This window comes from Amphibalanus amphitrite, unplaced genomic scaffold, assembly GCF_019059575.1.
Source record: "Amphibalanus amphitrite isolate SeventyFive unplaced genomic scaffold, NRLGWU_Aamphi_draft 000658F_arrow, whole genome shotgun sequence".
In the NCBI taxonomy this organism is placed as follows: domain Eukaryota; kingdom Metazoa; phylum Arthropoda; class Thecostraca; order Balanomorpha; family Balanidae; genus Amphibalanus; species Amphibalanus amphitrite.
In genome coordinates, this window is record NW_024882152.1 from 73,537 (window position 1) to 88,714 (window position 15,178).

The 15,178-nt window shown below is 48.2% G+C and overlaps 1 protein-coding gene across 6 annotated transcripts in view; it reads left to right on the forward strand.

Annotated features, from left to right (window-relative positions):
• Positions 1-15,178, forward strand: part of LOC122364137 (inositol 1,4,5-triphosphate receptor associated 1-like) — a 64,506-nt gene that overhangs the window by 5,889 nt on the left and 43,439 nt on the right. For 4 of the 6 annotated variants that reach the window (XM_043334246.1, XM_043334247.1, XM_043334248.1 and 1 more), the window contains exons 3-4: positions 1,232-1,380; positions 14,948-14,981. In XM_043334246.1, coding sequence (XP_043190181.1) covers positions 1,232-1,380; positions 14,948-14,981 — 183 coding nt within the window. Of the gene's footprint in view, positions 1-1,231; positions 1,381-7,945; positions 9,504-14,947; positions 14,982-15,178 lie in introns of those variants that run through there. The other 2 variants (XM_043334250.1, XM_043334251.1) reach the window with 1 other exon arrangement.

Below are 15,178 nucleotides of genomic sequence, written 5' to 3' on the forward strand. Positions count from 1 at the left end.
AATAGTTTGAGCTCTGCTGCTATTGTGACGATTGCATGCATGGCTGGCTCAGTGCATTTTCGGTGCATTTAAATTAATTTATCTCCTATCAATATAAAATGAAACAAACTGCCATCATCACCCCATCAATGATGCGTTACTAGAAAAGTTAATTGGAATTTTATTTAGTGATTATGTAACTTCCATCCTAATACTGCGAATAAGGTAATTGCTCGACTTCCAATCAATATGAAATATCCCCAAAACAAGTTTTAAACACCTGCTCCTTTAATCAATCTTACCGACGTCTGATGATTTACTGCGAGATTTACGCATATAAGATGGGCGAGGTACGAACTTCCGCCTCGGGTGTCAGTAAACTGTAAACAACGATCATCTTTGACAACGCTAACAAACCGTTAGCTGATGGATAAAAACCGTAGTGCGACATAAAAACCGATGACGACGCCGTAAAGATTAAAATTTGAGACTAAGCGTAAACTCACCTATCCATCAAAAGCTTGCAGTAGCGTTACCCATTTTGCCTCCGGTCGGCCGGTAGCTCATCTAACCAAGATCAGATCATGCCAAGCAGATCTAACTGCACCAGGTAGACCCGGCACAGTGCGCGCCGTTTTTGCGCCGCCGCTCGTCACGAAAGCGCCACCGCTTGCCGCCGAGCCCGCCGTATCTGACGCCGAACTTGCGCTCGAGTGCGATTGGTGTGTGATTTAGGGCGTGCGCAGAGCTCGGCGCCCAGTCAAGTATGATATATTGTCTATTGATGGTAACTGGGACTAGATTATGTCAAAAGTGCTTGATTTGATGCGTTTCACGGAACGAGATTCGCCGCCGTTTTCCTTACAATTCGCCGTAAAATGGGACTAAATTTACTGCTCCTTAGAAGATATCAAAGATAGGCACTTAAACATGGGGAGGGGAAGAAGGTTTGGAAAATGCAGTTTCAGACTCACCATTTCAGGCTGCTCACACTTCACACTTCACAAGTCACAAGTTATATGTAACGTCTGTGTCCAGCCACGGGATTTCATTGTTCTCCGAAGTTATTATATGACAGCCGGCAATTACGATCTCAGCTGTGTCGCTTAGATATCAGGCGAGAAGGGCGATGACTTATTGCCGATATTGGTATTGATTTTGTACTGCACGTTGCATATGCTGCCGTCAATATAGTGCTTCGTGTTGTAGATGATAGGTCCTTTCTAATTACCCCTCGCCCTCTGTTCGGCAGGCCCGCCAGCTACGGCCCTCACTGAGTGTGCCCGTCGACCCGGCCGATGAGGTCGCTGACCCAGCTCAGGTCATCACCGGAGACCCCGTCTCCGTGTTCCCCTCGCTGACAAGGCAGCTGATGGCAGACTTCAAGGCCAAGCCGGATGTGTGAGTAGCTACTGAGAGAGCCGGATGTATCCATTGTTTAATGTATGCATGTACGTACAGTTCGTTGTTGTTACCTGATGTATCAGATCGCAACAACTTCTTTAAACACACGCTTTTCATCCAGATAATAATTGAAACAAAGAAGCGCCAGACAACCATGACACACAGAATCAATAGTTGATGAATCTAGCGCTCCATAAGCATCCACGCTCGACCACGCTCCGCGAACGTCAATACTCAATACTGCAATAAGCTGATTCCGGGAGACAATATAAGCGCGCGGTCAGACGAGGTCACTGTGCGGTCAGTGTGCGGTCAGCGTGCGGTCAGGGCGCACTGCGGCGCCCTGGTGTCGGCAAGACGCACCCCGTCACCCAATCTGTACGCTGTACACACCGCGATGTGCTGTGCATACAGCGCTGTTATTAGATTTACTGCACTTACAAGGTGTTTGGACCGGGAAATGACTGAAAACAAGTTGAAAGAACGTTATGCAAAAGCATCTTAAAATATTCCACACTAAGGTTTTTTGGGTATTAGGGTAAACTGGCTTAGAGGCGAAGCAGAACGTCTGGTTCATGAAGAACACACACAGTGTTTCACATAGACCGAAGACACGTGCTGCTTCTTCGCGTGCAGTCTTAGCGGCCCCAGGGGGCTTCAACTCGACCAACACCGGTTCTTCTTCGTTCTCCCCTAGTCACGTGATATTACGTCACACAAAGCGCGCGAAAGATAAACCTTTTGAAGGTTTTGCACGAACTAGCATCGGGTTTAAGAAGAAGGGGTTGTGGTTTAATCAGTGTAATGGCTTTCATCAAGACCACGCCCGCGGTACCACGTTCTAGCGTCCACCGGAAGCGATCGCCATTTTTCGATCGCGTTGGATCACGCTTTGTGCAGTGACGAGCGGCTGGTGCAAGATTGGGTGAATGGCAAGTAATTGAATATTGAGGAACTGAAATAAGGTTAATTTTTGGCTTGTCAAGTGTTGTGTATTATTTATATTACTTGTGATTGACAATAATAAGCAATATCACAACGCTCTTCAAATGCATGGATGAATGCATTGGATGAAGACAATTCATATGCAAGACCAATCAATGCAGTAAGTATTTATATGTTGTATAAATGCCCCATAGCTTAAATTATGCATGTGGTATTTAGAAAAATCTTCCAAATGAAAAATCAGGAATAGAATCAGCTTGCCATTTCGGGGTCAACTGATTTAGATATAAATTTGGCTGATTTTAATAAACATATGTTCTTGCTGATTAGTGTAATATTTTATCTAGCTGCACTTTATATGTTAAGTGCATTATTTTATTTTTGAGTAGGCTCATGGTCTCTGAAGTCAATCTAAGTTTCTTTACTCCCTGCCTGTTGAATAACGCTTCCGCCCGACTCTTCATTCTAGGGGACGAGGCCATCTCCGCTCTGATTGAGGCCCTGGAGTCTGAGGGGAGCGTCCTGGCGCGCGCCGCGCGGAGACGTCGACATCGTCGAAAACGCTGGCTTGAAGCTGGTGGTGGAAGGAGAAACTGTATGTGATTTGGGAGAATGCGATATCGCCACCCGGCTGCTGATATGGGCGATAGCGCATACATAGGTACTGTGTTTGGAAAAACTTCCACTTGCTAAAGCTAAAAATGTGTTCATATTTGTACAGAAAGCAACCCTGAGCGTGAAGGAATCAACCTGAATATGTAATTAAACATGCCCGAAAGGCTCTGGAGTTCTTTGGCTTGGATGTGTAAGGCAAGTGACACGGCCGAGGGGAAAGCGTTCCTGCAGGCTGATTGCGGGCTGATCGCAGGCTGAATGCGGGCTGGTTGCGGGCTGATCGCATGGGCTGGTTGCGGGCTGGTTGTTCCTGACTGGAGACTTGCAGGATGATTGCTCAGAGAAAAGAGGAAGGCAATACATTTTAAGATGTATCAAGTACTGTGTTTGCGCAGCAGATGTGACGGCGCAGGTCGATAGCCATGCATGGGAGGTTCAATAGACGAATGAACGGGGATTTTGCGGTATTGCAATAGAACTGAAAGGGTTCTACAACCGATATTCAGAACACTATTAACCCTTTATTCCTATTAACCTCAGGGACTTCTTCACAGACCATTTGGGGTTCTTATCTAGGTGCTAAGAACGCTCTTATTATAAACCCTAAACCTCATAAGAGTTTTTGGAAGAATCGTGTGGATTCTTTTGATGAGAATGCAAAGCCGTCTACGTGAAGAACCATGGGGGTTCTGAAAAACGGTGGCATAACATTTTACCCCACAGGGGTCTAAATGCCCCTGTACGTTCTTAACGTTCTTTCAAAGTGTTTTCAGTGATAGCGAGATGTTATGAGCTGTGCAAATTAATTACAAAGTGACGTGATAATCAAGAAAAAGGCCAAGTTAAAACATCCTTACCCTGAAAAACCTGTGGCACAATATCGGCTGTGAAAATATTAAATGTGCAATTGATAACAAATATATTACAAAGATAACAAAAAAGCAACCAAATAAAAGCCTCATTAGTCGTGGGAAAACAAGTGTGTCCAAACGAGTGATGAGTATGTATCATCCCTACCTTATAACTATATCTGGAGCACACGATATGACATATTTATTTAGCTAAATCAGGATAAAGCTCAGGATATCATGTACGACACGCCAAATGTACCACATTTGACGTGAAACTGATGGATTATCTCACGATGGCTGGCCGTATCGCGTGTTGGCGGTTAGCGCTGCGGCTCGGCCCGAGGTGTTTATCCCTGATTATACGGTGGGAAGTTCACACATACGCGGGCGACTCGGTCGAACTCCAGTCCACTTCCCCACCGCTCACGGCTGTGAAGTGTAGCGCTGTTCATGATCCGCAGGTATTTTGTGCCGAGTTTATTTAATCAACCTTCACTGAGAGCTGTTTTGATTCCTTTTAAGCATATTAGGGGAATTGGTCTAAAACAACACCCTGATCATTTCTCCGAATATACCCCAAATACACTTTCTTTGAATATCACTCTGAAATTCTTCTAATATACCCTACACTGAGAACCTTTTTGATTCCTTTTGAGCATATTAGGGGTTTTGGTCTAAAACAACACCCTGATCATTTCTTCGAATATACCCAAACTATACCCTTGTTCTTTAAATAGCTCCCTTGAATTCTTCTAATATACCCTAGTAAGTACCGAAGAGGAAAGGAATATGATTCCTGTTCTATTCCCTGCGATACCCACAGTACACTCCTTTTAACCTACCAAAATACCCTTACATCGAAACCTCTAGTATTCCTTCTAAGCGTATAAGGGGAATATTTTGCAAACTATACTCGCATTATACCACGTAACACTCCCGTATTATTCTGTGATTTCCATCACTGATCTCAATGTATTCTTGCATTAGACCCCACATAAACCCAGAAGGGAAAATAATAATGCCCTAGGTATATTCGTCGTAGAACTTGCTCAGAAACTGTCTCATTGCTCTCAGCTCCCTCGTCCGATTTCCCTTTATATGTCGTAACACATCCAAAACGAGGGTTAAGGTTCTATCCCCAGCAGGGCGCGTATGGCTGAATAGCCCAGCGGGGCGCGGGTTAGTGGTCAGCAACACGTCCAGGGAGCGACTGCCCGTCCTCCTCGCCCGCCCGGCCGGCCAGTCCCGGCCCGCCGACCGGTCACCGCCGGAGGCGCCGAGCGGCACAGGTACGGTATCTGACAGTAGCGGCAGAGACTGTACACTAGGGTATATTAGAAGAATTCAAGGGAGGTATTTAAAGAATGAGGGTATAGTTTGGGTATATTCGAAGAAAATGATCAGGGTGTTGTTTTAGACCAAAACCCCTGATATGCTTAAAAGGAATCATTTGAGGAATCATTTGAGTATCTTAAGGGCATTCCGCCAGGAAAACGGCAGAGTTATAGGAGCATGACACACCATGATCAAAGGGAATAGAGAATCGTTTTGGTTGTCAGTGTTGGTGAAATGCGGTGACATGGGAAGATGTAAACATAGCCGCCATGTGAAACTGTATAGATATTGTATTTAGGCACACAAACGTAAGCGTGCTTGAACCCGGAAGCTTCGAGCTGATAAACCGGAAGCATGTTTACGGAACTTAATTCTGAATTTACACTTAACATTTAGAACGAGCAGGCTGCGATTCACATCATTATGCTTCGACGAGTTCAATGAGAACCTAGTTATGCGATGGACATCTCAAATGATTTACGGAGACAACCTTCCTTATATCATTCACAGCAGGAGAAGCTCCTACGAAACTCACCACTGATTTATCCTCCCATTCGTTCGTCTTGTGAATATACGATATCCTTTAGCCCGCTGAGGTTCGGTTCGGCATCATCACTCAGTCGGTTGCATGATTAATCAGACCACGCTGAATTAGCTGGTTTATTACATCAATCAAGTAATGTTTTTTAATGCATCAGTCTAGTCTGCTGCTAACCACGGAGCATGAGTTGTCGTGTAATGAATCCAACTCCTGTTGTTTTTTAATGATTGTCATGACAGGCGGCAGCATATTTTGGTGCTAGTAATACGTCACAAGTATATAATTAATCAACTTGCATATTTCAGGGTATCGTCCTTTGCCCGATGGCATCCTACCAAGTACCAATGTCCAATGGTCTCCATCGAAACCTTATCGTACGGGTGCTTGCTGCGGGTCATTATTCGCTGTCGGTTGACAGATGCTTATATAGAATCCCAGAAAATGCCGATTCGATAACTAGCCCACGATCAAACACAGCTTATTTGTAAGATACCAGCGGAGTCGTTAATCGGTACTGTTTGTACCAATTGCTCGACTCAGTGGGTTACTTGGAACAGTTACATGTAGATCGCTGAGCTCAAAGCGAGCCTTTTTTGTGCGACCTGCAGTGAGACTCATTGCCCAATTAGGTTTTGAATCTATCGGAAAGAACTGAGGTCAGAGTTTGCTATACAAACCTCATTAAGCTGCGCTGCCTTACATAAATACAAATCCTGTAGCGGATACGAGCATTCAGGCTGAATATAGCAGCGACGAGAAGACCCAAAAGGATAGCTGGCACATCAGACGTTGGATGGCTTCAGAGACCCAGCGCGGTGACCCTTCCTTGAATAACATGACAGCTCAGCTGTACGATAAGCATCCTAATATTTTGGCCCGGTCTTTTGGACTGGTTATCGTCCCTCTAGGTTTTCGCCAGTTTTCTCGATACAAAAAGTGTGCAGTGTGGGAGAATGCTTACGAGCGTCAAATGACGTGCACAACACTGTCTGAAGCCAGTTGAACTGCGAGAGACGCGCTCCGCCGAGAACTATGACCTCCACTTTTCCAGGTCATACGGGTCGACAGGTCACCCCGGGGCAGCTGGTTTGAACAGCGCGGTTTTGCGGTGCCACTGTTGGCGCCAGTTTCGTAGAACTGAGGTTTTCAGGTTCGCTCGCTTCCCAATTGGCACTTTTCCAGCCAGGCCAATCAGTTTCAGTGTTACGTTTCGCTTCCGGATGAATACAGAGACGATCAATAGCGAAATAGATCTGAGCTTTGGACACAAATTTTAGCCATATCAGATTACCACTGAAACGCTGAAGCTTGATCACATCCGCCATCGATAATAGATCAGACAAGCAGTTCCAGAAAATCAGCCTGATAGATAAAGGGACAAGAGATTTTCAGGTAATTATATACTAAATATTCAGTGGTCTGCAGGTCGGCTCAGAGGGTCACGACAGTTTAGCCTTGGTTGGTCACACAGTTAGGGCTGGATAAGGCCGATTGAGGTTACTGATCTGCCCAATGTATCAGGCCATTCTGGGTCAAATTCGGCTCAGGTCAGGCCAAGTTCTGTCTATCTAGCTCTATCAATTTTGTGTCCTGCCGCTTCAAGTCAACCCTGTTCAGTCTGCTCAACCGGTCAGGTCAGCCAAGCTCACATCAGCCCCACTGCAGGCCCGCCGACGCTCGGGGTCACGGAGCTCTCTCAGCGCTCACGGGGCCGCGGGGTGGGATGGGTCGGTTGGCACGCCGTATTCCGCTTTACTGCCGGCACGCCTCGTGTCGGCCGACCTGTCCGACGCCCACGCGACCGGCGCGAACCACGCGACCCACGCGGCCCACACGACCAGACACAGGGTAGGGTGGAGTGACGCAGTCCGCCACGGCCAGTGCAGCGGCTGGGAGTGTCTGATGAAGCCTGTGAAGCTCACTCTGTGTTCACTGGCCCCCGTAGTGTGTTTGTCAGGCTTCTGGTCGACATTTCTGGCGTCTGCTGGCCTCTGATGCATCCACTCATCCCCAGTGTGTCCCAGCTGAGCCAGCTGGCTTTTCCAGGGACTCTGCTGTGACTTGGGTTTTTATCGTTCAATATTACTTTATTATTTTCGCTGACACCCTCGATGCGTCCACTGACCCATACCTCCTTCTAATGTTACCGGCAACATGTGGTTTGTATTACTGAGTCTCTCCTTTGTCCGTCGTCTGGCTGTCAGCCCTCTCATGTGTCCAATCTGTTCGCTGACCTCAGCTGAGCCCTGAGGCCTGCGCCGACCGACCGACCGACAGTGAGAGCAGAGGTCGCCGCTCGGTATACGTGACCGTCACTGACGGCCGGACCCCACCTGCGGTCCAGCTCAGCGCCGCATTAGCCGCGTCTCAGCTCAAGTGCTCTCCGCGGGTGTTCCCTCTCCTGTGAGCAGTCTGGGTATTAGCGGCCATAAATTACCTGCGGCCCGCACCAGTGTCGGATTACCACCTCGTGTCGGATTACCACGAGGTGCTAATCCGCCGACAGGGTCTCATTATGGACCAGGGGTGTCCCGTGGTGCGGCCACCTCATCTCTCCATAACCGGCACTAATCCGGTGACTGGCTCGGCTCCGGAGTCCGCAGCGGTGACCGCAGTGCAGTGTTCGGTTACTCGCCTTCTCTGCGCCGGCGAGTGAGACATCCACCCTGTCTGAGAGCCCGCCGAGCTCCCGCCGAGCAGTCGACACGCTCACACCTTCTCTGACACGCGCCTCGCCGACCCCCCGCTGTGCCAGTCGAGGTTCGCCGCTCCCACCGCCGAAGTGTCGTGAGAGCTCGCGGGCGCAGGCCGCAGCTCAGCCGGCCGGGAGTTTCAGTTGTCTGCCGCGTGGCGGCGCTAGCTGCACCTCCCACCTGAGCGGGGGGCGGGGTGCACGGAGGCGGGCCACGCGAGGCTCGTGCGGCAGACTGGCGTGTCGACGGCGGTGGGAAGCCATGCGGGCTCCGCTCGACGGCCCCGTGAGCGAGGTGCGGTGTGGCTACAGTGAGAGGGGTGAGCAGGTGATGGGTGAGACGGTGAGCTCGGCGAGTCAGAAATAGTGAGACCGGTGCCGGAGTGGCTGCGAGCTGTGAGCAGTGTGAGGTCAACCGTGAACAGTGTGTGTGGGGTCAACTGTGTTGTGCTGTGATACTGGGGAAAGGCTACAGTGTGCTGGCTATTCCGAAATACGACGGTCAGCCTGACAGTCATCTACATGAGGGATAGTGACTGTGGCCTCTGCATCAGTGCCACCCGTGAAACGACGGCTGTCAGCAGAACAGTGAAAAGTTCTGAAATCTGAGTCGAGTCTGACAAAGCTTCAACCGCTAGTTTACGCGGTGGCAGCTCACCAATATCAGTATCAAACCCTTGTCAATCAGCTTTCGGCGATAAATCATCAACCAAGCCGAAAGTCACCGCAGACGGTCGAACTCGAATGTGAGGTGAAACTCTCCCAGGACACCGATCACCCCGTCCCCGAGGGAAGTCACTGACAGGTCACGGATATCACCAGTGACCACTGCAGCGGCTGCGATGCGCCGCTCCATCTCGGAGGTGTGGCCGGTGGGTCTGTCCGGCCCGGTACCGCCGCGCTCCTCCTCTTTGCGTCGCTCTCTCTCGGAGGTCGCTGAATGTGTGACCCCGTGCGGTGATGATACCGACGGGCCGACCTCCCTCCTGCCGGGAGGGGGTGATGACGGCGATGACGCCCGTGACCTGGTGAGACTGACGGCGTCATCGGACGGCCCCAGTGCGACAGAGGCGGCGGAGAAGCTGGTGCACCTGTACCAGGTGGTGGAGAGGGTGACCAACAAGTGCTATGTCTCCGACAGGTACGGGCCGGGCAGGGATGACGCGGCGATGGAAGGCTTACACGGTTAATGGCGGTGACTCCGAGTCAGCTAATGGATGGCTAATTTCTTTAGCAGTCGTATCATTACCGGTAATAGATAGTTGCTTGAGCGTATGAACGTATACCTAAACTCAAACGCAATGATAGACATTTCGGTGACCAGTTAAATGTTAAATGTGATTCAGCACGAGACTGGTATCTGCATCTCTTAACGTCAAGTATTCGTTGCCGCTGCTTCGCTGATCCCCGGGAGAACAGTGAGGGCGTCTTTTTTTTCACCCACCATCTCTTCATCTCCAGTATGCACTCCAATCATGCCATCGTATTTTTTCTTTATAACGGTCAATCTCTTGTGATATCCATATTTCATGCATCGCAGATGTAGTGATGTTTGTAAAAGGAAGGATTCCCAAAACTGGCTTAGATTAAAAAATGGGTTTGAATCCTTTAACGGCCACGAAACCGTTAAACATATCAATCTGCAATGAATTAAACTACGCGAGCTGTACATTTTAGTCGCATTAACCCGGTCCATAATCACATATGTTTTGCTTATGGACTAAAAGCATTCATCGTCTCGATGTGGTTATATCTCCTCATCTATAATCACGACATGATGTAAACCACCATCTCCACAACACAACAAAAAGTGCACCGCCAGCACAGTACCTATGTGTATACCGCGAGTCCTTAAAATCACGCCGGCACAATGCACATTTTTAATTATCTGCTGCTCTATAGAGTGCGACTTGCAGATTCTGTCAACACATCGATGCTCGTGCTCTTTGGCCACTCGCTGGGCTGTTGTGACCGTACGATGCCCGTGTGTTGTGATGACAATCATGCGGTGATACGATTGCAACATGTTGGTTGTGAACATAATTCTCATTCACGGTAACCGAGCCTGCCATCTTCTTGACAAGATGGTGAGATATCTTACGAAGGCATGGAGAGAGAACTTCTGTGAGTTTGAGGTATTTAACTATCGGTCAAGTGGCGTTTCATATCATGACAGCTTCTCAAGGAGAGACTGTCGATTAGATTATGGAGACAGAAGTCGGCGTCCCAGGACGTGGTATATTGTGGTAGCGTCAAGGCCGCCGTATTGGCTGCTGTCCGGTTCTGAATGTTTTCAGCATGGACGGACGATTGCAATAGGTGCGGAAGAATTTTATATGTGACGCGTTTATAAATCAAGGTCTTTCCTTCACAGAAAGGCCGATATAAAAGGATACATCGAGGATGCGGGAAGAGAATAGGAAGACCAGCCAAGACCATATATATTTATTTTCTTATCTTTTGAAATTCATGGGCCACTACATAATCCATTAGTCGAGGTTAGGGTCAGACGTGCTCGGGATAGAAATAAGATGCTTTTTGTAAAGAACAGTGAATGATGAGTTTCTTTTTCAACTGAAATAAATAAGTTTATCTTTATCTATGGATGCATCTAACTGTTTTTTAGATTTGCTAGGAGCCATACTGACAAACTATTCATCATATACGATTACGTATGCTAAGAAATGCTTGCACCAAAGCTCTCTTAGAACGTAGGCACTATTTTATTTCACCCACGCTTGCAATGCTTTCCGCTGCCCCGGGTATGGACAGGGCGATAGCAGAACATCTGGACGATAAATTCTCCTGATTGACCTGTATCAGGCTGCATCCACATCGTCTGAATCGGCTGCTTCAATCCGGGAGCTCTCGTAAATGCCGCTCAAAGAGCTCCGCCTTGACATGTGTAAGGCGTAGCCGAAAGACTGGCATCGGCTCATCGCGAGCTAAGGCGGGTCTGATCATGCCAGAGCGTGCCATAAACGCTCTCTGCAGATCAGATATGGACAACCTAATATCACTATTAGTCATGCTCGTGCTGGCTGAATTGCTTGGCCAGGCGGACACGAACTGACACGTACCCGGCCAAATGAGTTCGTGTTATTTATCGTCAAGGTGTGCAATTAGCGTTTGGAGAGCCTGGCTGCCTCTCCTACGCTATCTGATAAGTGCAACAAACATCACAAAGATCGCAGCTCTGTGCGGTAACAAGACAGTCACAAGGAATGCTTCCGCAGCAAACTACAGCTCCGTACTTCGTTATTTGCTGGCGCCTCACATAGCTCAGCTGTCACGAGCGGCATTGAGCCGTGAGTGCGAGCCGGGACGGCACAGTGGCGACTCGCCTGCTGTGCAATTGCGCGGGTCTGTGGCGGCTTGGAGGCGGGCACGGCGGCAGACACGAGGTTCGTGCCGTTTTCCCTAATCCCCGGTAACCGTCGGCGGTCGCAGACCATAGCGGTGCATGCTAATTAGCTTTGTACAAAAGCGGTGACGACTGCAGAGATTCGCAAAATTGAGCTCGTCTCTCTCTCTCTCTCTCTCTCTCTCTCTCTCTCTCTCTCTCTCTCTCTCTCTCTCTCTCTCTCTCTCTCTCTCTCAGCCTTCTCCGTCGGACACGTGCCACTGCAATTTGATACTGAAAATGAGGAACTGCACCTCAGAATGTCTGATCTCTGCCCTCTAGTTGAGAAGGTGAGTCGAGTTCGATACTCGATGTTACTCATTTTAATAATCTATAAATAGACATCACGCAAATAAAATGCTCAGTTAAGTCTAAAGCATGCCACAGATCCGTCACACAAAAGCTTAACATTAAATATTCCAAGGGAATGTATCAGCTGTTTCATTTAGAATAGCTCCAAGGGGGCTTCACCTGGAGTCTAGACATTTTACACAATTTCTGTCACATTTTCTCTTGAGATATATGAATGTTGCTACCATATATCGCCGAAGAAAGGCCTTATACGATAGAAAATGCTCGGGTCGATAAAAGTATTGGTAGAAGGTGCAGTTGAACGGGAGGATGGCTGCTTGGCCGTTGACTCCAAATATGGCAGGGAACGTGTTCTAGTGACTTATTTGGTCACCGCCAAAAACGAAATAGCGTCTGACAGCGCAACGTCTAGTTTTTAATGCGCTTTTTTACCCTTCAGTGGACGGGTGAAATCAATACTATTCCGAGGAACTATCGTTCTTTAGCTTTACCATATTTGCTCATGTTTACGCGGTGAAATTTCGTAGGCGTATGTATATCAGGACTAGAAGGTTGTTGAATGGGCATACGTCTAATACTGTCAAAATAATCTCTATGCTAATTAACGACCCAGTCATGAACAAAAGTCGTCATTAGCTGAAATCAATGCTGGTAAGGCCTCCCAGTTGCAATTCACTTTTTCCTCCATTCAGCCGCATCCATGCGCATTGATTCGCACCGCACCGCACTTGAACATCTGCTACCGAACTTTCTCCTTCAGCACATCTTGTCATCATCGTCATTGTCCCGAGCTTACGCCAAATGGTGTATAGTACATACGTAGGCGGATTGACACATCTGACATCACAGCAACACCTGAACCCGGGAACACTTGCTCTGTGCCGAGTCAATGCTGGCGCGTGTATCCGACAAAAACTCTCCTGCAGGCAGCTGCACACGCGTGTCTCGGCATTGATGGGCGGCTGCACAGGTGCAACGTCAGTCTGACGCCGACTCAGAGCGGTGGCTGACGTGAGGATAGAAATGACGTGATGTGAGGACTTGGGGAGAGTCTTCTGCTGTGATAAAACGGGCTGACGAGACGTGCCTACTAAAATAGCAATGATAGTTTACAAATGGCAGGGATAAATAAGGCAAGACGCAGCAGGAATTAACTTTTCAGCTCTCCGTTACGAATGAAATGCTTCAACTGTTTGACTTCATTGTTTACCCCGCTCTCATCCAGAACTAACTTTCTGAAATGGACTTTGAGTACTGTAAATCCGGCTAGTTGCCGAGATTAGATTTGGAGACGTGCCTCTGTAGTCTAATTAATATGCAAAGTCAGCCGATGCCCTAGAAGAGCTATCATTAATTTGGCATGTGTTGCGAGATGTTTTCCCAATAGTGAGTACGGTAACAAATGCGAAGGCAGCCACTGGTCAAAAGCAAAGGAGATCTAAGAGTCAGCATATATTATGTTAGAGTTATCATTGTCCGATAAAAAAGTTTTTAAATATACGGGATGGAGATTGGCGTGGTTGTCGCCGAACTCCGGGCGAGCCCAACACTCACTCAGCTCTCGCCATAAGGTCGACTCATGCTAGTCACACGGCTGTGGGATAATAGATCCATAAATCTACGTGGACAGCATGAAAAATTTCCTCCGAGTCTGGCCTTCCTGGATCTCCGATCGCGACTCATGCGAAGCCCAAAGCTGGCCGACGGGTTGGTAAAAAGCGGCACAATATGTAAACGCCCTCGGTCCTGGGCTAGATCCATTTATCACGGATCGTGGTTCGTATATGGCCGGGGGAGCTGCTGGGTTTGTCGCTCACAGTTTTAAATACAATGTGGCGTGGCGAAGTCGGAAGACGTCACGAACGCGTTAGTTTTGATTTTTATTCAGTCGTTTCTAAAACGGCTTCAATCGCTCCTCAGTCCATGTCTAGAGACTTGACCAATGACCATGCGTTCTTAGTCGGACGAGCAGCTCCTGCCAGCCCCGCCCATAGCGAGCCGGAGAAGCTCAAATTCAAATGTGATGGAGCCCACCTGGCACGAGCGACCCCGCCTCCCACGGCTCAAACACCCCAGACCAGGAGAATATGCATGGAACGCAGCGGTCGGCGCGGGTATCGTATTCCAATGACCGACCACCGATCGCCGGCGATTTGACAGATTAATGTCGACTGATCTGGTCAGCCATACAGATGCTGGATGACCGCTGAGATTTGTGTTGTAATACATCCTGACTCGTTAATCGCATGGGCAGTGGGCACGTGGACATGGTTTATTTGAATTTATTCCGTGCCGACGAGGAACATTTCAAGGAGACGTCCGGTAGCATTATTCAACCTCGGATTAGTAATGGAGGTGCAGGATTTGTGATGACATTTATTGGCGTGTCTACATTCAGCTCATGTCGTGGCTCTGGTTACATCATACCGGTTTGCATTGGAAGTCGGTGCAGGTAAATCACCATATATGGTGTCAAGTCCGTGTAATCAAGGTAACAGAAGCCTGGGAGAAATGCAGCTGACTGCTTAGTGGTTATACCTATCCCATGTAATTTATAAATCATTTAGCCGTATATTCAAGCCATTCTTTTTCAGCAACTTAAGATGAGACGGCAGTCAAATCTCAAACCATTTAACTATTGGCCTTGCGGGATAAACACAGCTTCAGTGAAGGCATACGCGTATCGCAATATGTAATGCATATGAAACTCAATCCGCAACCTGAGCGCGGTGTTTCAGCTCCGCAATGCGGCCAATTGAAACACCAGACGGCGCCTCTCACCCATATGTCGCACGGGGTCATGTAGCTCTCGCCGGAGTACTTATGTTACACGCATTATATTTTTGTGACACAAGGGTTCTCTGTTCCAGGAACGCCAACAATACCGCTGAGAAGGACCTGGAGGTGAGTCCCTACGGCGGGAGAGCCTCTGTCAGAGGCATTCCGCAATCCGCACAATAACTTTGATCTGTTTTGTATTGAAATGGCTGAGCTTATAGGCTTAACGTGAACCTTACGTGAAGCAATGCGCACATCCGAAAAACATTCGTCACTTGCGCTATGTGTTTACTGTTTGATATACATAGATGACATATACTAAT